Source organism: Myxocyprinus asiaticus, chromosome 34 (assembly GCF_019703515.2).
Source record: "Myxocyprinus asiaticus isolate MX2 ecotype Aquarium Trade chromosome 34, UBuf_Myxa_2, whole genome shotgun sequence".
Lineage (NCBI taxonomy): Eukaryota > Metazoa > Chordata > Actinopteri > Cypriniformes > Catostomidae > Myxocyprinus > Myxocyprinus asiaticus.
In genome coordinates, this window is record NC_059377.1 from 18,300,420 (window position 1) to 18,322,693 (window position 22,274).

Below are 22,274 nucleotides of genomic sequence, written 5' to 3' on the forward strand. Positions count from 1 at the left end.
TGTTGTAGCAATGATCCAGTATGTTCCTCTCTCTGGTGGGGCATGTAATGTGCTGTTTGTATATGGACAATTCACGTGTGAGATTTGCTTTGTTAAAATCCCCAAGAATAATAATAACTGAGTCCAGGTATTGTTGTTCCGTGTCTGTGATTTGATCAGCCAGCTGTTGCAGCGCCGCATTCAAACACACGTATGGTGCAATATACATACTCACCAGAATAAACGATGAAAACTCCCGCGGCGAGTAGAAAGGCTTACAGTTGATAAACAGCGCTTCCAAATTAGGACAGCACATCCTCTTTAACGTTGTTACATCTGTACACCAACTTTCATTGATGTAAAAGCATGTTCCACCGCCTCTCGTTTTCCCCGTTAACGCCGTGATGCAATCTGCTCTGAACAGCTGGAAGCCCGGCAGATGTAACGCGCTGTCCCGAATGGATTCACTCAGCCAGGTTTCTGTGAAGCGCAAGGCAGCAGAGGTTGAAAAGTCCTTGTTTGTGCGGATGAGGAGATGTAGTTCGTCCATTTTGTTAGGAAGAGAGCGGAGATTCGCAAGATGAATGCTCGGCAGCATTGTTAGAAAGCCCCGCCGACGGAGTTTGACCAGCGCACCGGCTCATCTTCCTCACCTGCGTCTCCTGAACATCAAAGCCGTGCCTCCAACTAAAATATCTAGCAAAACATCTGAATATTCAAAAACCGGGAAAAGACTGTCTGGTATAAGCTGTTGAATGTTCAGCAGTTCGTCTCTGGTAAAACTAACTGGAAAAAGATTACTAAACACAGGACAAACAAACAAAAACAACAAAACAATAGGAGCGCTCCACACCAAGGCGGCCATCTGCGGCGCCATCATGATGTAATCATAGGTGGGTAGAGTAGCCAAAAACTGTACTCAAGTAAAAGTACATTTACTTTAAAAAAAGAATTACTCAAGTAGAAGTAAAAGTGCTAACATAAATAATAACTTGAGTAAGAGTAAGAAAGTATCCAATGAAAAGAGTACTAAAGTAGTGAGTAACTCGTTACTTTCACAAATGACATAATGGACATTAACTCCCCTATATTCCATTACATAATACACATTTAACATGTATTACAGAATTAATATTATTATTATTATTATTATTATTAATGGAAATTCTGTCATCATTCACCATCATGTTGTTCCAAACCCGTATGACTTTCTTTCTTCCATGCAACACAATAAGAAGATTTTAGACAGAATGTTAGTCTTGGTCACCATTTACTTTCAGTGAATGTGTTATATATATATATATATATATATATATATATATATATATATATATATATATATATATATATATATATATATATATATATATTGAAAGTGAATGGTGACTGAGACTGTCGGTCTCTAACATTCTGTCTAACATCTTTTGGGTTCCACAGAATACAGAAGGTCACACGGGTTTGGAACAACATGAAGATAGGTGGTGACGGAAATGATGACGGAATATTAAATTATGGCTGAGCTATCACTTTAAAGGTGTAGTTCACCCAAAAATGAAAATTCTCTCATCATTTACATGCCATCCCAGATGCGTATGACTTCCTTTCTTCTGCAGAACACAAATTACGATTTTTAGAAGAATATTTCAGCTTTGTAGGTCAGTACAATGCAAGTGAATGGGTGCCTAAATGTTTATGCTTCAAAAAGCAAATGCAGGCACCATAAAAGTAATCCTTACAACTCCAAAATCCATATCTTCAGAAGTGATATGATAGGTGTGGGTGAGAAACAGATCAATATTTAAGTCGTTTTTTGCTAGAAGTTCTTCTCCCAGCCCAGCAGGGGGCGATTTGCAGAGAAGAATGTGAATCAGCAAAAACACAAGAAGAAGAATGTGAAAGTGATCTGTTTCTCATCCACACCTATCATATCGCTTCTGAAGATATGGATTTAACCACTTGAGTCTTATGGATTACTTTTATGCTGATTTATGTGATTTTGTTGAGCTTTAATATGTTGGCACCCATTCACTTGCATTGTATGGACCAAAAGAGCTGAGAAATTCTTCTAAAAATCTTCATTTGTGCTCTGCAGAAGAAAGGAAGTCATACACATCTGGGATGGTATTAGGGTGAGTAAATACAATATAACAGAATTTACATTTTTTGGTGAACTATCCCTTTATGGGCTCTTGTCAGATCTGGACGAAACCTTGTTTGGAAACCTTTCTAGTAATTATTAGAGTGAAAACGTGAACAGTGTCCCACAGGGAAATATAAACCTAATGCCTAATGTCTTTCGCTATTTCATAGTTTTTAGTTGTTATTTCAGTGTAGATACAGTTTTCAGTGTCGAAAGAATTTAGATCATTAGTTCTGTACAGCAGTACCGCTGCTCCCTATACGCAGAGTACGCATCCTGCGTAGGGCACCACGTGCAGAAATGCTGTCTCCAGTTGTTAATAATGCGATCAGCAGAACAAAAGGCATTTACACTTAATGTGGATGTTTACATGGATTTATACAGTTAATCAGCCCAAAGTAGCTGCAATAGTTTCCAGTACACCTTCGAGGGTGTGAGTTAAATGCATAAATACTGCTCATGACATGTGGAACAAAGCACACTGATATATTGCTGCAGATTTAAAAATGTACACTTAAAAACTGATGTCACAAGAGCCCATATTTACAGAATCACCTTGAAAATTACCATCACCATGACACAGAAAAGTCGTGTTATCATTAGAGCCACAACTTACCTCAGCGTGCTGCCTTAAATTGGAGCTGCAGTTTTAATCTTGAAATATCCGCTTGTCTTGTCTTGTCTTGTCTTGAAGGCATTGCATGATGAAACTTCTTTTTTCACTGTGTGGAGCGAAGAAAGTGTTTCACTTAGTTAGAAGAGTTTGACGCTGCAGCAGTGATGGGCTCGTCTTGAGTGACAGTTTGTGATAGTACGCGCAGCTGTGTGAACATCCACTGTCGTAAAAGTCCCATTCAGTAATATCTCAATAAATTACACATTAATTCAAATGAAACCCAGTAATGTAACGACAGGAACGCCGTCCATTGTAACGGAGTAAAAGTAAAAAATGTTCATTAGAAATTTACTTGAGTGAGAGTAAAAAGTACCCACTTTTAAACCTACTCTAAAAGTAAATTTTTTTCCCAAAAAGTTACTCAAGTAAATGTAACGGAGTAAATGTAGCGTGTTACTACCCACTTCTGATCTTTTTATAGGAAAGTGAATGGTGACTGATGCAAAAATTTTGTCTAAAATCTCCTTTTTGTGTTCCGCTGAAAAAAAGAAAGTCATATGGGAACAACATAAGGGGGAGTACATTGTGACATCATTTTCATTTTTAGGTGAACTATCCCTTTAAATGTTAAAGGCATATGATATGAACTTGTGTTCAATGCAGTGCAACTGTAATTGGTCTAATGAAGGACTTCTTTATACGAGTTACAATTTTTGTCAACACACCCCATTAGTGGCTGTTTTTTGCAGTTTTTTTAGAACTCCTACACAGTGGCTTAATTGTGTGTGTGTTTGCATGCATGCCACAGGTGGCTGACCGGTAGGTGGGGAAATGCAGGAAGTCTGTGTGGCCGTATGTGTGTGTGTGTGAGACCCAGCATGTTTTTCCCTCAGCAGAGGCGAGGTATCCTGTGTGTGTGCGGCCCATCGCCCAGGGCGGCCGACTTTCAGGAACCTCGGCGGCAAAAACAGCACTGTGTGTTTCCTGGTCTCTTGTGCTGTTATCAGTGGACACGACACCCGCTCGTGCCCCTGCAGGTTTCCTAAACCACCATCCTTTTGCCTCCGGTGTCAAGATGTTGCCCTGTGATTGCCACAAGAAGCTTTTCTCTAACGCATGCTGGGCACAAAAGAGATCGAATTGAGTCCTTGTGATAACAGAGGGATGTGCCTGTTTGTGCTGATCTGACGCGAGCGTGTTCCATTCAGCCAGCAGCTTGCAGGCTCCCAAATTGAGAGGAGTCTCACAGAGTTTGAGAGGAGTCTTTGTCTGAGAGGAACAAAGAGTCTGACCTGCACATCAAGAACTATGGAGAGAGAGAGTCTGAGATAGGTTTTCTTCATGGTTTCGGAGAAACCATAATTGGCTAGCACTCAAATGAGAAAATAAATACGCAGAAATACGCTCAATCGTCGCAATTACACAAATCCTCATTTGAACCCCCGAAACAAAAGGAAAATATTGTTAAACCAAGTACAGTATTTGACATCATATTTGGAATGTGGCCAAGTTAATGTTGGTTGCCAGAATGATTTCATAATCTTGATGCAAACCCCTATATATTATCTCACTTTAAGCATACAATTTATGGGTCGAGTTGGGGTTAAAAGTGAGATTTGAGAGAGGGAGTCTGCGACGCATTAACTTCATGAACGGCGTCTGTGTGATAGAGGCTGTTATCATGGGGCTGTAAACGATGCTTCTGCTTTTCATGGCTCCGCTGGCCGAGATGAAGTCCAGATGGTCGTGGAAGTGTTTGCCTTGAGTTGCTGCAGGCTGAGAGAGAGAGAGAGAGAGAGAGAGAGAGAGCGCAAAGCAAAGCACTAAAGCGCCACGACAAACCGTCCCCGTCTTCTCACACAATCTCATTTTTCTCATTTAGAGTTTATTCCACAAACCTGTCCAGATGCCTCTTATCTTAGTCTCCGCCCACCGCTAGAGAAAGACCCGCCCACTCTGCACCTGGGTTTCCCGCCGAAGCTCGCCGACTAGAGGCAAAGTACCACAGCTTCGAGTAGCAGACGGACGTTAGAGGCTCTTGGAAGGAAACAGTTTTATTACTAATTCTAGTTTCACTAAACGTTTCTAACTGTCGCAACACACCTGGATCGAGCATTTCAGTGTCTTTCGTATTCATTTACTTTGACATTTAAAGGAAACACCGCGCTAAATGAGTTGAGCGCGAGACGCGCACAGCATCCTCTTGTCAGGTTGAGCTTCATCCGAGCCTAAAGCTGTCTGCCCTTCAGCAGACTGGAGCCTTTTTAGAGCTGTGCACTGGAGATTGATGGACACATTTTAATTCTTCTTCTTGGAAGTACACGTATAGGACTGAGAAACAGCACTAATATATCGATTCGACCGGAGTCGAGGACAGGAAATTATTTTTTCTCACACAACGCCGTTACGCATGGTGGGAATTTCTACCTCTTTTCAGTGTAAGTCGCTCAGTTACTATCTTTACTTGTTTTCTCCTTACATTAGATGCATACTTAGTTGTCCGTACATTTTAAACATGTTCAGTAATATAAGGATGTTTTATTACACATTTAGGCAAATGACAAACACGCATAGCCTACGTCTACTATAACTTATTGCCTATTGCAGAATTAAATTCTTTATTCACAATATAAAGCAAATATCACCAACAATAGGTTGTTTAAAAAATATATTTCCCAAGATTTTACTATATGCTGGTTTTACATTTAATCATAGTCAGTAAATTGCTCACTTATTGCTGAAATGGTTTACTGCTGTACCGCTTAACAAAATTTAGTCCATGCTTTCACGATATTTATCTCCCTAATTTGTAAACAATGCAAAAATAACTTTGACACCAAGGAATATTTGACTGCGCATTAATGTACTATGATTATATAATTTCAAAACCTTTTATTTTTATTTTTTTTATGTATTATTTTCCTCTAACTAAAGAAAAATAAGTGCACATTAATTTCTTATATGGATTGTAGTCCACATATAAATTAGTCCGGATTATTCTGCATCTACTGTGTCAAGTAAATTCACTATCATAAATCAATAGTCTTGACAATCCAATACAACAATTCAGCCTCTCAGTCTCTATATAATTCATCTTTTGATTTATTTATAGTGAACAATATTTTTCCTTAATGGACATTATTTGTACTGTAATTGGTATTCGTCATAAAAGTCAACCGACTCGTTTTAAAAGTCAAATATTAACATTGTCTGCATGTCAGCTGCTGTATAATGTCACCTCAGTCTATAAATACACAATAACGGACAGAAACGGCTCTAATGGGCATGGGAATTGTTGTTGGCCAGTTTGTGAGCTTTCTAACAAGTTCATTTTTATTAATTTTTGTTTTAATGGAACAAATTTACACTTTCGAGATAAGGTAAACAAGGTGTGAGGCAATGCAATTGTGACTCCACTGTGGATGGAGAAGATTTTATAATTCTTATGTCACATCGGATTAAGAAGATGCGTTTAACAGTTGTGCTTGTGACATCACGATGGATTGAGAAGCTGCATTGACAGTAGTTACATCAACATGAAATGAGAAGATGCTTTGGACAATTGTGACAAGTTGCACCTGGCACAATTGTGAAATGCATCTTATCAAAGACATCTTGATGTTTATTCTCGATGCTTAAATTACCTCGTGACAGAAGAGTTGGGTCTTTAAAGTTTAAGTGAGAATTTTCAGAGGGTTAAGGCCGAAAGTAAAGGGTCGATTTTTATTTCTTTATGGGTCTTTGCTTTCAGTGGCTGTCAATGTGTGATTTTCAGGCATAAAATAATAATAATAATAATAATAATAAAAAAATAAAAAAATAAAAAACTTAGGATTTTGGAGAATTGCTGTTCTCTGTCGAAAGATGCTCGTTCTCACGGCTTGAGAACGTTGTGCAAAGTTTATGAACAAGTCATAAGTTCAAGAAACATCGATGACTTTTAATTTGAAATTTTCCACAGTCCAATTGTCTCTGTCCCACACACATGCAGGAGAGCGTGCAATACGCGTGGACCTGATCATTTAAAATACAAATCACAATGATGCTGAAAACTAAAAACATCATATTACGTGTAAAATGAGCTCTGAATAATCACCAAAAGACAAATAACTGAAAGTTGCAATAAAAAAAATAACAGCATTATATCTAAAATTGACAAGAAATAAAGCTAAGCTGTAAACACTAATCTGTATAATTTATTCATAACGCAAAGCATTATCAATTGACATTAGCCAAGATTAATAAATGCTGGAAAATGTTATTATACATTGTTAATGATACCTAATGGAAACCTTGTTGTAAAATGTTACCCAGTAATTATCTTACTTGCAGTTTCCATGACCTCATATTAATTGAGACATTAGTTTATTTGTACTTCTAGAAAAAAGTTGAAAGGCGATCAAAATAAGGTGATAAAATGGTGACTTCTCACAGCACCTAAAATACACATATTTCCTTACGAATGCATGTTAACCTAACATCTTCATTTTGGAAAAGAAAAGCTATTGGACATGTTATTTGTCATCTACCGAGCTATACAGAATAGTTCTTCTTTTTTTAGTGCTTTCTATCTGAAAAAAAAAAAAAAAAAATATATATATATATATATATATATATATATATATATATATATATATATATATATATATATATATATATATATATATCTGCTCATCCCGTTTGCAGTGGTTCTATGGATGTTTTAAAGTTATGACAGTTTTCACACCGGGGGGCCCATTTTCATGATTTCGCCTAGGGCCTCACAAACCCACGGGCCGGCCTTGCTCCAGTGTGATCTGGTCATCACCTCATTAAAGTATTTGCTCACTGCTCCTGTCAACATGAGATTCGAACTGGAGACCAAGGGACAGTGCAGGCAGTGAGTGTACCTTGATTAAAGGCAAACATGGTGCATGATGACTGGAGGTGAGGGTTCGGTGAGCGATAAGCACTTTGTTTGTGTGTGTATGTGTGAAACCAACATTAGCAGGCAGCAGCATTCTCTGGCTGAGGCCATCTGCACAGCCACCAGCCTGCCTGCCTCACACCTGTTCCCCTATCCTCCACTCCCACTGGCCTCACGCGGGTCAAACGCATGAAACCAGACACTGCCACAGCATAATGAAGAGATGACTCGGCTGCCCCCACCAGAGAGAGAGAGAGATATGGAAATATACAATCATTATTTTTCGAGTATATCAGAGAAGGTGTTCTACATTTTCCCATTATTAATTTCCCATGTAGGAAATTTACTTATATTGCTTTCTGCTTTCATTTTAATAACAATATACTGTCAGTTTTAAGAATTATCTATACATTTCAATGCTCATTTTAGGTCATGCATCACTAGAAATTAACCATGACATTCTAACAACCATGCAAGGGAAAATATTAATCTGTTTGTGTCACATTCATGAAAGACAAATGTTCTTTTAATGGTAAATGTGTTTCACATTTACCTGATATGCAGAGCACCGTAAAAACATTTGTAGTGAAGTGCTTATTGTGTATTTTAAATGATGAACAGCAGACGCTCTGGCTGAAAGCCAAGTGTTTAATCGTGACAGTGTGTAACTCATTTCATTAGTGATGTCATTAACCCCATAAATAAACTGACAGATATTCTCACCAGACACTTGCACAAATACCCAACATTTCTCTTTATGCGTGTTTAAATCAAAAACACACCCTTTGTGCACAAGGATACAGGAACACATATTGTAAATTCTGCAGTGAGCAACCATTTGCTTGTGTGCGCAAAAAGGTTCAAGAAAGGGAACAAAAGGGAAGAAAATCGAGTAATAATGACATCAGCCAAGTGTATTATATGCACTCTTAATGTTTCAACTCTTAAGGGGCACATTCCCAAAATACATTCGTGTTATTTTACTTGCATCTATCTTAACAGCTATATCATGTATAAGGCTCTTTATATTCATTAAGGGCTACTGTTGGACTTGCTGACACACTCGATCTTGGGCCGTAAATAAGCAACGTTAGTTGTCAGGGGGTAGAAAGCCCCTTATTTGCGAGGGCTATAGATTTGATTTGACTAGACGTGAGACTCTGCGGAGGGCAGGCCATGAATGATTGAGACGACCGCCATCTCTGAGAATCCGTACTTGAGATCGATAGGGGGCATAATAGCTACAAATTTTTCAATGAGAGGAATTTAGCTTGTGGTTATTGGATTTCATAAATCATGAAAGTATAATGTGAGAGGAGAGGATGAGTGGTTTTATTGTGTAGTGGGGCTGAATACAAGAGGCAATATAATGTGAAGGGGGGATGTGTAAGAATTTACATTGTCTTTACCCAAGACATATTTTTATACTACTGTAAACCATGAAGTTTATTACATTACTTTAAAGATTATAAAAGATTTAGAATTAAAAATGAGATAATTAGCAAGAATATTTGTTGAATATTCTGCTGCTAGGGAAATTACTTGGTGCCTGCCATGCAAATACCCTTATTCAAATCACTGAAATATGAATATGAAACCAAATATTCAGTATGAGACATCTTCAGTTTCACAAGTATTTCTATAAATTTAGTTAGTATGGATCAGAACTTGCTGGTGGTTAAAGGGATCTATCTGACCGTGAGCAGTCAATGTGGTCCAGGGTTACCTAAACAAAGCACAGCTCCAGCTGACAGGCGTCCAGTCCGCCATGCAGCCTTGCGCACTATCTGTCTACCTCTCTCTCTATCTGTCTTTCTCTTTCACTTTCGCTTTCTTTCTCTGTTAATTTAAGATTCAGTTGCCAATTATCTTATTTTTCTCTCCCCGTCTTACTCCAACACACACTCCTTTTGACACATATCCATCAGCCACACACACAGAGTCACGCACACACTAAACTACCTCTCAGTCTTGTGTCTCTTTCTCGCTCTGCTCTCTCTCTCTCTCTTTCTCCCTCTGTTTATTTTCCTGCCTACATCTGGACCAGGCTGATATTGTAATCGCCCTAATGCATGTTGCCTTCCCCTTAGTCACACACACAATATGCCATCCTGACAAGCCCCTTTATATTTCAGATAAGCCAAGGATGTGTGTTTAATGAATACAAAGTGTATTTCGCGGTGTGTCGCCGTGCACTCTGCCAGAAGATAATCTTATTGAATAGGTGCTTTTCAGTGATGCATAAGATGATAGCGGCGCAGGAGTGAAGATGTAACCTGTTATCTTGCGCCACCTCTATTTTCCCATCACAGAATTTACATTTAAAGATTAGCAGTATTAGGGTAAAAGATTTAGGGTGGTGAAGGTGTGAAGATGTGTGTGCACGTGTGTGTGTGTGTGTGTGTGTGTGTGTGTGTGTGGAAAGAGGAAGGGAGCAAGACTTTAGCAGGAAGAAGTGAAGAAGAAAAAGAAGAAGAAGAAGAAAAAAAAAAGGTCTGTCATAGGCTGTATCTGGTCTGAATTTCAGCCTCGCGGCAGCACTATCTCTCTCCAGGCCGACTCTCTGCACCCTGGGAACAGAGATTAGCACATTGTTATCTGTAATTGGGTTTTGTCTGTGGATTCAGGCATTGCTTTTGCCAAGGAGAAGGTGAGAATGGCATATGACCAACACTGTGTATTGACATATCAGTGTAAAGGCATGATTGATGGGGAATATGGACTGTGTAATGGCTTCATTAGGATTTACTTCTCTTTATGAGGTAACAATTGCTGAGGAATGGACTCGGCCCTTGCAAGAAGTCTATAAAACTCCTCCATAAAACAAGTGTTATTGTGCTTGTGCAACAGTCAGTGATGAACTGCAAAAGAGACAAAAGTAAATTCATTTTGAATGACGTTTATCTCCCTTTCATTTAATTTGCAATCGCTTGCAGTTAGGGATGGGTGGTTTGACAAAATCCTATATCAAAGTAAAAGTAATTTTATATAACAGTAATTCCGTATGTACTGATTATTTTTGCTTGGAATAAAAAAAAGTGTTTATATATAAAATATTCATGTGGCAATGCCTATTATTGGATAGTGGATTAAAAACGTAATAACTGACAGGTACAAATGATTCATATGATTTGATTATATTCCAGTGTTTCCTACAGCCTTATATATATATATATATATACACACACTGGCAGCCAAAAGTTTGGAATAATGTACAGATTTTGCTGTTTCAGAGGGAAATTGGTACTTTATTTCACCAAAGTGGCATTCAACTGATCCCAAAGTATAGTCAGGACATTACTGATGTAAAAAACAGCACCATCACTATTTGAAAAAAGTCATTTTTGATCAAATCTAGACAGGTCCTATTTCCAGCAGCCATCACTCCAACACCGTATCCTTTAATAATCATGCTAATTTGGTACTAGAAAATCACTTGCCATTATATCAAACACAGTTGAAAGCTATTCGGTTTGTTAAATGAAGCTTAACATTGTCTTTGAGTTTGTTTTTGTGTTGTCACAGTATGCAATAGACTGCCATGTCTTAAGGTCAATATTAGGTCAAAAATGGCAAAAAAAGAAACAGCTTTCTCTAGAAACTCTTCAGTCAATCATTGTTTTGAGGAATGAAGGCTATGCAATGCTTGAAATTGCCAAAAAAACGAAGATTTCATACATAGGTACAATACAGTCTTCAAAGACAAAGGACAACTGGCTCTAACAAGGATAGAAAGAGATGTGGAAGGCCAGATGTACAACTAAACGAGGATAAGTACACCAGAGTCTCTAGTTTGAGAAATAGATCCCTCACATGTCCTCAGCTGACAGCTTCACTGAATTCTACCTGCTCAACACCAGTTTCATGCACAACAGTAAAGAGAAGACTCAGGGGTTTGCAAAGAAAAAGACACTTTTGAAACAGAAAAACAAAAAGAAAAGTTTAGAGTGGGCAAGGAAACACAGACACTGGACAACAGATAATTGGAAAAGATTGTTATGGATCTTAACCCCATTGAGCTTTTGTGGGATCAGCTAGACTGTAAGGTGCATGAGAAGTGCCCGACAAGACAGCCACATCTATGGTAAATGCTACAGGAAGCGTGGGGTGAAATGTCACCTGAGTATCTGGAGAAACTGACAGCTATAATGCCAAGGATCTGCAAAGCTGTCATTGCTGCACATGGAGGATTTTTTGATGAGTTCTTTTGATGAGAAATCTTTGAAGTAGTTTAAGAAGTTCTGAAATTTTTTCATGTTATTAATGTCCTGACTATACATTGTGATCAGTTGAATGCCAATTTAGTGAATAAAAGTACCAATTTCTTTCCATAAGAGCAAAATCTGTACATTATTCCAAACTTTTAGCCGCCTCTGTGTGTGTGTGTGTGTGTGTGTGTGTGTATACATTCCTATATATCAGCCTTTCACATCTCTTTCTGTCCTTTTTAGAGCCAGTTCAGTTGTCCTTTGTCTTTGAAGACTGTAGATGTAGGTGTCATACAAAGACACCTTTGTATGAAATCTTCTTTTGCAGTTTCAAGCATTGTATAGCCTTCATTCCTCAAAACAATGATTGACTGATGAGTTTCTAGAGAAAGCTGTTTCTTTTTTGCCATTATTGACCTAATATTGACCTTAAGACATGCCAGTCTATTGCATACTGTGGCAACTCAAAAACAAACACAAAGACAATGTTAAGCTTTAAACGAACCAAATAGCTTTCAACTGTGTTTGATATAATGGCAAGTGATTTTCTAGTACCAAATTAGCAATTTAGCATGATTACTCAAGGATAAGGTGTTGGAGTGATGGCTGCTGGAAATGGGGCCTGTCTAGATTTCATCAAAAATTACTTTTTTTCAAATAGTGATGGTTACAAATAGTGTTTTTTTTTTACATCAGTAATGTCCTGACTAAACTTTGTGATCAGTTGAATGCAACTTTGGTGAAATAAAGTACCAATTTCCTTCTGAAACAGCAAAGTCTGTACATTATTCCAAACTTTTTGCTGCCTGTGTGTGTGTGTGTGTGTGTATATATATATATATATATATACTGTACATTATATTTTATAATAAAAAACTATATAACTGAATATATTTAAATTAAAATATTATTTATTACAAAAAAAAATTAATTACTGTTTTTTAAACTACAAGTTGTCATATGAACATGTCAGTAATGTTACTGATTTAACTAACACAAATCTTAAGTATACAAAACAGCTCTTGGCTCATTTCTGAAAGTAATGATAACTTCAGTTAGTGAGCCAAATGTTGTTTCAGTAACTGCTCTGACTAATTCAGTGAGTTATTCAGCGAAGATGATTCAAACTGGTAAGTTGGTAACGTGTGAGTTCATGAGTCTTTTAAACTATTCATTAAAAGAACCGGTTTTAAAAGAATTATTTGCTCATGGATCTGACTAGAATGATTGCACTGTTTTTGAGTGCAGCCCGAGAGCCCTAAATAGAAAGAATTCTTGCCAATATTTTGCAGTACACACCTTTTTTATCCCATTGCATTAAATATAGACTGCAAGGTTACGAATAAAATGTATTTACAAAATCATTTATTTTGCTGTGGATTCAGTAGCGGCGCTGGCAAGCGATGCAGGAAACACTGTTAAATTCACTTTTTATTTGTTACTTGATGGACGCAAACTAAAAGATATGATTCATAACAATTAAATGATGATGAGTCTGGCATCAGTGCAAAAACACCTAAATAAAACAATATAAATGAAAAGTTCCGACTTTCTATTCTGATTGGATGAGCCAAGTTTGGAGCCTATGTAAAATAGCTAGATATGAGATACAAACACTTGTGCCCACACAAATGTTGAATTCTATAATTATGCTCCAACATTGCAACTTTGCAAAAGTGAAAATGCATGAAAATAACGAAGAGCTGTCCTGTCCATTGAAAGTTTTAACCACAGTATAAACAGTATAGCAAAATCTCTACCATTGCACTGTACCTATGTTGTCATAATGCCTAGCTGTATTTACAGCTATAACTGCTTTCACATTTTACATGGCACACAGATGCACTTAGGATGGTTACATTTTTTCCCCATAATTTATGGGATCAGAATGTGAATCTGTCAGCCGTATCTGTTCAGTCACTAATGTTTGATTCATGGGCCGCACACGCCCATTAGTTTTGATTTATGGATTCTGATATGTATTTATGAAAAGGGCACCCACTGGAGTGCAGTCTCATGGCCCAGTAAAGAGGAGTGTAATTAACTCCTTCAAGAGCTATGGATCAATAGTCAGAGACAGAAGACCCCTGTGTATACACTACACATATTGACACGCTCAGTCAATTAGAGCTCCTGAGAAGAGGAGTGAGCAAGCAAGCATAAAGATGGTGAGAACAAGATGGATTAATGAAATTGTACTCGTCTCACACACCGTCTGAATAAATGAAAAATAAGGTAGTGTATAATTTTGTAAAACAGTGACTATCCAAAGCACACAATGCCATATGGCATCCATTCATTATAGAGTCTATAGATTCTTACAGCGCTAGAGAAAATAACACCTGGTATTCAATAGCTTCTTCATAAACTGAGTATATAGACTATTTCAAAAAGCATTTGTGTGTGTGTGTGTGTGTTTTATTCTTGTCTCTGGATTAGTTTAAATTGTATTGAGGCTATAGTTTGGGCTTCCTATGTTGGCAGTTAGTGTCACAGACACTGTGGTGGGACATTAGTGGTGTAGCACACTAGATGATTGTGTTGTAGCTGAATGATCAGCAGGTGCCTTAAAGATAAACGCTCAGTGTCAGTTATGTCTAGAAGAGGTCATTCATAAGACAGGGCTAAAGTGTTTGAGAGGAGGAAGACAGGATGTGGGGGAGCAGGTAAAGAATAGCGTGGGTTGGGGTGGATGAACCTCTCGTTTTCTATGCGGCTTTGCATAAAAGAGTCATTTTGTTAAACGTCCGCTGCATCTAAGCTTTTGTTACCAATGAATGGAGGGGGCACCCCTGGCGCATTAAAAGTGTTTGTAGCTGCAAAACGAATTGAGAATTCACGAGTTCGCATGCCCATATAATCTTTGAGTGATAAAGGGTAAGCATACGTGGCTTGCTGTCCGCAAAGGAGGGGCTCGAGGAAGAGGCTCAACTCGAGCTCTACATTTACCCCCCCCCATGGTACTACTTTATATATAGAGGAAACTATGGGCAGTAACTCTTAGAAGATTGAGGAAGGAGATGGGGCGGTGGAGGGATGCCGGAAACACGGTCACTAGAGTGAGGTAAGCAGCGGTTTATATACTCAGGAGCCTGCAGGTTGATTGGCAGATGAGCCAAGATGAGCTCCTTCCAAACTTTCGTTTAGTAACACCATTTCATGAGTTCATCTGCCCATATAATCTTTGAACGATAAAGGGTGAGCGTATGTGGCTTGCTCTCCGCAAAGGAGGGGCTCGAGGAAGAGGCTCGACTCGAGCTCTAAATTTACCCCCCCAAAAGATGCTTAGAATAAAGAACATCGAGCACATGGATAAATCATGAATACTTTATAGATTATTGTATCCTTTGACATGTATGCGACCATGACAAATAATGCTGTAGTAGAACCGTTTATTAAGCGCAATGTTTAACCCCCCCCAAAATGGGTGAAAGAAACACCAAATTAAAGGCTAACTGAAGTGCTAGATCTTGGTAAACTGCATTGAAGCAGCTGGCTTGCGGAGGCAGCCTCATGTAAGGGCCCGATCCGGGTGTAAGGTTTAGATTAAAGGAACTGTGTACGACCATAGGGAGTTGCACCATAGGTATACTGTCAGATCAGCTGGCTTGTGGAGGTAGCCTCACTCAATGGTCTACCCAGAGACAGGGAAATATGGTGCTTGAAATGAACAGGAGGAGATGGTGACCACAGCTGTAATGCTCGTTACAGCTGCTTTGAAGAGAAGACAAAGGGCTTCAGCAGAAGCATGGTAAAACTGCTGCGGCAGTAGAGTAAAGTGGGCCTCCTGCGGGGGGCAGAGTTTAAGGCACTGCTGTGGCAGTGGAGTAGATGAGATGGAATATTAAAAAAGGGGTGCTCCTGCGGAAGCAGAGTTTAAAGTACTGCTGCGGCAGTGGATTGAGTTTGGGGGCATAGTGTGGGACCGCTGCCGTGTTTCCATTGCTGTAGATGCACTTTTATAAAAGCATGGAACTTAGAAATTGAAAGCACCTGTGGAGAAAATAGAAATAACTCTGTGTACACACCTGTAAGGGAAGCAAAATGTTAGTTAAGAAAACATAACCATTACATTTATAAACACGTGCAAGGGAAGCAAAAGGTTAGTTAGGAAAAACATGACAATTAGGTTTGTAAATGCCTGTAGGGGAAGCAAATGTTTAGTTAGTAATACATAACTTTATTACATTTGGCATGGGCGGGGCACTGCTGTGGCAGTATCAGGTGGGGCACTGTTGCGGCGGTATCAAGTAGGGCACAGATGACTTTATTACATTTATAAACCCCTGTAGGGGAAGCAAATGGTTAGTTAGGAATACGTAAATTTATTACCATGCATCTCTACGTTTCATTACAAATGCAAAGTCTCTTACTCACCATTGTACTCTTTATGATTTAGTGGGTTGGGCATCATTGACCAATCGCAGACCACAGTATTGGTATATTTTGATCTATAAAGCTATACTACGTAAACTTCCAGCCTACCTCTGTACCCTTCTCTGCCTCAGCATTGGTTATTTCCAACTGCACTCTTCCAAGTGGTTGCTTTTTAATGTACCATGGGTTGTGACAGATCTGGAGAAAATAATTTTCCTACTATGCTCCTTGGACATGGAATAATCTACAGAAAGATCTCAAATGAAACTTTTTTTATATCCATTGATGAATTTAAGGGCATCATAAAGAATATGGTGAAGGAGGCATGTGACTGTTTTTCGTGAGAGACCACTGTGTTTAAATAGCTGTTCATGTTGATGTTTATAGGTTACATTTTAATATGTTGTGAGATTGTATGGCTGCTACCTTGGCCAGGTCTCTCTTGTAAAATAGATTTTTGATCTCAATGGGACTTCCTGGTAAAATAAAGGTAAAATAAAAATAACTTTTTTTACATTTATACACTCCTGTAAGGAAAGCAAAAGGTTAGTTAAGATTATGTAACTTTATTACATTTGTCATGTGGGGCACTACAGCTGCAGTATCAAAACGCGAAAGGGATACTGCTGTGGCAGTATCGAGCGTGGGCGGATGCTGCAGCACAGTATCAAGTGGAGAACTGCTGCGGCAGTACCAAGTGGGGCATTGCTGTGGCAGTATCAAGTGGGGCACACATGGCTTTTTTACATTTATACACACCTGTAAGAAAAGCAATAGATTATTTTGGAGGTTAAATCAAGCTCTATTTATTATGTGTTGGGCTCATTTTAACCAAGAGTGAAAGAAATGCTAATGCGAAGGCTAACGGGAAATGCTAAAAGGCTCTTAATATTACTGTACCACCACTGCACTCGAATGGGAGAGCTCATACTGCATTTTGGATGGGAGAGCCCACGGAGTGAATGACATGAAATCTCACACTGCATTAGAATGGGAGAGCCCACCCTGCGATTCGAACGGGAGAGCCTGCATTACGATCGAACGGGAGGGCCCACACTGCGATTCGAACGGGAGACCTGCTGGAAGTAATATTAGTGAAACCCCTGTGGATGGCGCAATTTCAGGTGTTGCGGTAGAAAAGACAAAATAGTCATATTTAGGTGAAACTTATACTAGGAAGACATTTCACAACCCTGTGAAATAAGAAATAATCTGTGAAAAGTTAGATCCATGGCCACTGGAGAGTGGGCTGCTCTTGCGCCAGTAGAGGGAAAACATGTAGACTGCTAATGCTTATTTGAGGGGAAAGCAGTCGACGTTTCAGGGACATAAGTCTAGAGAGAAGATAAAATAAATATTAGTGACATTTAGAAACAATAATGTGACCAACAGCATAAAATTATCTAGGAATAAAGAGAGCTGCAGCTCTGCACTGCATATGGAAATGCAGGAGAAATGGTCTTCCCGGGAAATACTGTACAGCTTTAGAAGCAATGTGAACAACAGCATAAAATAATCTGAGAAATAAAAGAGCTGCAGCTCTGCACTGCATATGGAAATGAAGGAGAAATGGTCTTGCTGGGAAATAAAGCTTTAGAAACAATGTGAACAACAGCATAAAATAATCTGAGAAATAAAAGAGCTTTAGCTCTGCACTGCATACGGAAATGCAGGAGAAATGGACTTGCGATCATTATTGAAGGATTCGCTTGTGGCCATTCACTCCTTAGGAGTATGACCGCCACCTACTGTACAATATACATCTTACTTGGGTGATGCATCTGCATTGCAATAGTTTTATGAGGAGGAGATACTTCACAGAGCCCAGGCTTCAGCTGGCACTGCTCTTTCAGCTCCTCCAGCTTTAACACTGGGCTTCTCAAGCTCCAGTGCATGAGGAGTTTTCTCAGGAGTTACGAGAGTGTGAGAGAGGAGACTGCTGAAGTGCTGCAATTAAGCTAAGAGGAACCACCTGTGCGCTAGAACGGGATTAAAACAATCAAGCACTTGGGAATAAAATGTAGACAGTTAAGATGAAAGAACCTGTGCACGGCCATATGAAGCGGTAGCACTGGTATACGGCGAAGCATTGGCCGGTCTTGCGGAGGCAGCCTCAACGCAGTAGGATCTGCTTTGGTGAGAACACTACAGTTAAAGTGGCAGCCGCCATTATCACGATGTATGCAAATAGTGAGCAGTTGCGGCAGCTTCCATTGAATAACATAACGATAGTGATAAAACAGCTTATCTGATAAGGAGGACGAGTGCTTAAAGCGGAGTAATAGGACATTGCATGGATGGTCGTGGGTGGGCCGGGCCAAAAGCCGGAAAGACTGTCGCTAGAGTGAGGTAAGCGGTGGTTTATATACTCAGCAGCCTGCAGGTTGATTGGCAGATTAGATGAGCCAGGTTCTCCTGAACTTTCGTTTAATTTGCACTGAATTACTTGACAGGATCTCCCCATGTTACCATCATTACCACTGGAAAGACTAAAGGAAACATTTGAATACAAAACTAAAAATATACAAATATATGAACACAAACACACCGAAAAACACAATGATGATGCACTGATTACTAAGTTGCTTTTTTAAACAATTTTTTGTCCAATGCTGAATAGTGGTCGACCGATATGGGTTTTTTAATGGCCGATGCCGATATCCAGAGAGCAGGGTGGCCGATAGGCCAATACAATACCGATATATCACACAATTTAATATAGTGAATAACAAACATAAAATTGCTAAAAAAATAATAATAAACACTTATTTAGCACTATATTTACTAAATTTCACACAAAACTAAAAAATAATATTGTATTTTAAATGGTAGATAGCAGTTTCTTCAGATTTCTGTTTAGTCATCAAATTTTAGTAATTTATTTGCTCATGAAGAAATTGTTAATATATTAGGAAGAAGGAAATAACAGTACACACAGTAGTCCAGCAACCATGGATGGGATGCCTACGTTAGCAATCGCATTTACTAAAAAAATATAGAATTAAACCAATTGTACATACAGTGCATAGTGAATAAGACATTTACTTATAGCACACGTGACACACTTTTACCTTGGGCTGCATCCGAAAACGTAGGCAGCTGACTTGCTACCTTGCTGCCTAATCAGTTAATGGCTTAACTGACATCTGTTTTGAATGAATGGAACTCTTAAGGAAACTGGTCTCCGAACAGTTTGAAAAGCACCTTATTTTCATTGTACCTCTGTATACAGCCTCTGGTGGCAGCATTTTCCTGGTTTCGGATGCAGCCTTGAAGTTGCACTCATGCGCTCGTGTGGATCTAACGCGAGCCTCAATCTCCTGACAGTGTAAACAGTCTGGATCACCTACTTGGATTGTCACGGAGTGACCATCATGATTTGTGAATGAGAGGAACTTTTATCCTGATCCTGAAGTTTTTGATTCTGGCTGTTGGAATATGTGCTTCAGAGGAAGATATTAGATGAGTGCTTGATGGGAATAAAAAGCTGGATTTCCGTAAGGTTCGTGAATTACATCTGTTTAAATGAGATATCTGCATATTTGCAAACAGTATATAATGCAAGTTTTATTGATATTTGCTTTTTATCATTAGAAAATATACAGGGAACTGTTGAAGATAGACTGTTAGAATACATACTTCAGAGGAAGATTTATGAGCGCTCCACAGGATGCTAGATCTGCTGAAGTTGTGTGAGGTTGGTTTATTACATCTGTTTAAATGAGATAAGCGCATATTTGCAGACGGTATATATGATATTAGTTTTATTGATATTTGCCTTTTTCTCACTTGACAAGACAGTTAAAGTTACGGGGAACTGCTGAGGAGAGAGAGGGAGAATGAAACAGGCGAGCACTTTAACATTATGAGCTCAAACACGTCTTCTCCGGCTCTGATATGCAGATCTTTTAAATGACACTGTGTTGCACACTGATCTATTATTGAAGTAACACAAAGGCACTGTGACGAGGAGGAGGGTGTGGCCGGGCCATGATGTAGCATGGCCGGCACTGAATCAGCTGATCAGCGGGAGAGCGAGGTAAAGGGCAGCCGGAGACACTGGTTCGGGAGAGTGAGAGACGCACGTGGCCGCGCTGCATGTGTGTGTGTTTCTTTATGTTTGTTTTATGTTGAGTTTACCATTAAACTTAACGTTGACTGTTCAGCCAGTTCCCACCTCCTCCTTGCCCATCCTTTAACTGTTACAGTGGTGCCGAAACCCAGGAGGGAGGAGTGATGCGCTGTCGCGGAGTCCTCGCCGCTGCCACCCGCCAGGGGAGCAGCCATGGCCGTCTGCCTGGGGACGGAGGGGTCGCTGCCGGCTGCTGAGAGCTGGAGGAACCGCGGCTGTCTGCCGAGAGGGGAAGAGCGGTTCCATCCACCAGGGGCTGGAGGACTTGCTGCCGTCCGCCACGGGAGGAGCGAACTGGCATCCGCCAAATGGCGGAGGAGCGGTTGAGGAATGGGTGACAGCACGTCTGGGAGCCGGCGAGCAAGTTTTTCTCTCTCTCTCCTCTCTCTCTATCTCTTTCTCTCGCTCTCTGTGTGTCTCCGCTCACCCTTTCCATCTCCCCACGCCTCCCCTCGTCTCTCCCCCAGTTTCGCAGGAGGCGGGGTGGACCACCGGCTGACAGAGTGGCCGGAAGGGCAGCGTCTCCCTTCCAGAGATGGGGGGGAGTTAGTCAGACCAGTGGCAACCCGGCCTGAATCGGGCGGGGGAGGAGTGTGATGAGGAGGGCGTGGCCGGGCCGTGATGGAGCACGGCCGGTGCTGAATCAGCTGATCAGTGGGAGAGTGAGATAAACGGCAGCCGGAGACACTAGTTCGGGAGAGAGAGAGACGCACGCGGCCGCGCTGCATGTGCGTGTGTTTGTTTATGTTTGTTTTATGCTGAGTTTACCATTGAACTTTACGTTGAATGTTCAGCCAGTTCCCACCTCCTCCTTGCCCATCCTTTAACTGTTACAGGCACATAACAACAAAATGAACTGTGACTGGTCGTTTACATTTCTCAGTTGCTTCACATGCAAGCAGGCGATTTTCAGCACCCTCAAGAAAAAAATCTGCCAAACGGGAAAATGTATCGGCCAATGCCAATAATGAAAAAGTCAGAATATCGTCTGATTTATCTGCCTCAGCGATTTATCAGTCAACCACTAATGCTGAATTACGGCAGGTAAGCGAGTTATAACCAGTGGACATTTCCTGACAAATGAGGTACCATTGATAAGAATCCGTACTTGTATACAGACTTCGTAGAATCTGTAAAGTAAGAATTAACCTTGTCTCAGATCCTGTTTATTTCAATATGAATGTGAGCGTATTGTTTAAACGAAGGAATTCACCCTGCCAGGAGCCATTCTTGGTCACTCTGGACTTCTGCCATTAGCAGAACGGCTCCACTGTACACATATGACCAGAGACTGAACTCACAGATGGGCACTTGCCTCAGTTGCCACAGACCTCCAACATGTCTCTGCTTTTCTTTCAAGTCTATCAGTTACATTCTTAACCCCCTCCGAAATGAAATACAGAAGTCTACAAAAGGTCATCAGAGCACATCTTCTCCTGTCTAATGTAAGGTTACGGCTAGGTGAAACAGCACTCATGGTTATTACGTGACTTGTTTCTGTGTTTTATGGTGTGCAAAAGTGGATCATTATGGATCAGTACTGTAGGGTGTGAGTTGAGGGGCTTGAGAGAGGCGGGCAGTGATCCATGCCACTTCGATTTGTGAGAGTATTTGTGTATCATTAACCTTTATGCACATGGCATAGCCATTAAAGACCTGAGGTTCTGTCTGCTGCCTGTATTGAAAGAACATCCAACAATTTGGAGAGATTTGTACATGGGTGGATAATAAAATTAACTAGTGATTGACTGATACATCAGCCAGGCTTATTAATCGTTGGATATTTGGCTATTTTTCAATAGATAACAGAGATGTTTCCCCCCGTGTCAATGTACCGACAGCCTCGTCAATGTATATACTATTTCCATTTTCATTTTTTGTAAATATTTTGTAAACAAATTTCATTTAATTTTGTG

The 22,274-nt window shown here is 39.8% G+C and overlaps 1 protein-coding gene across 1 annotated transcript in view; it reads left to right on the top strand.

Annotated features, from left to right (window-relative positions):
* The first annotated feature begins 4,748 nt into the window (after positions 1-4,748).
* Positions 4,749-22,274, top strand: part of LOC127424823 (protein CBFA2T1-like) — a 99,021-nt gene continuing 81,495 nt past the window's right edge. Inside the window, exon 1 of the mRNA XM_051670276.1 lies at positions 4,749-5,173. Coding sequence (XP_051526236.1) covers positions 5,146-5,173 — 28 coding nt within the window. The 5' untranslated portion in view covers positions 4,749-5,145. The remainder of the gene's footprint in view (positions 5,174-22,274) is intronic.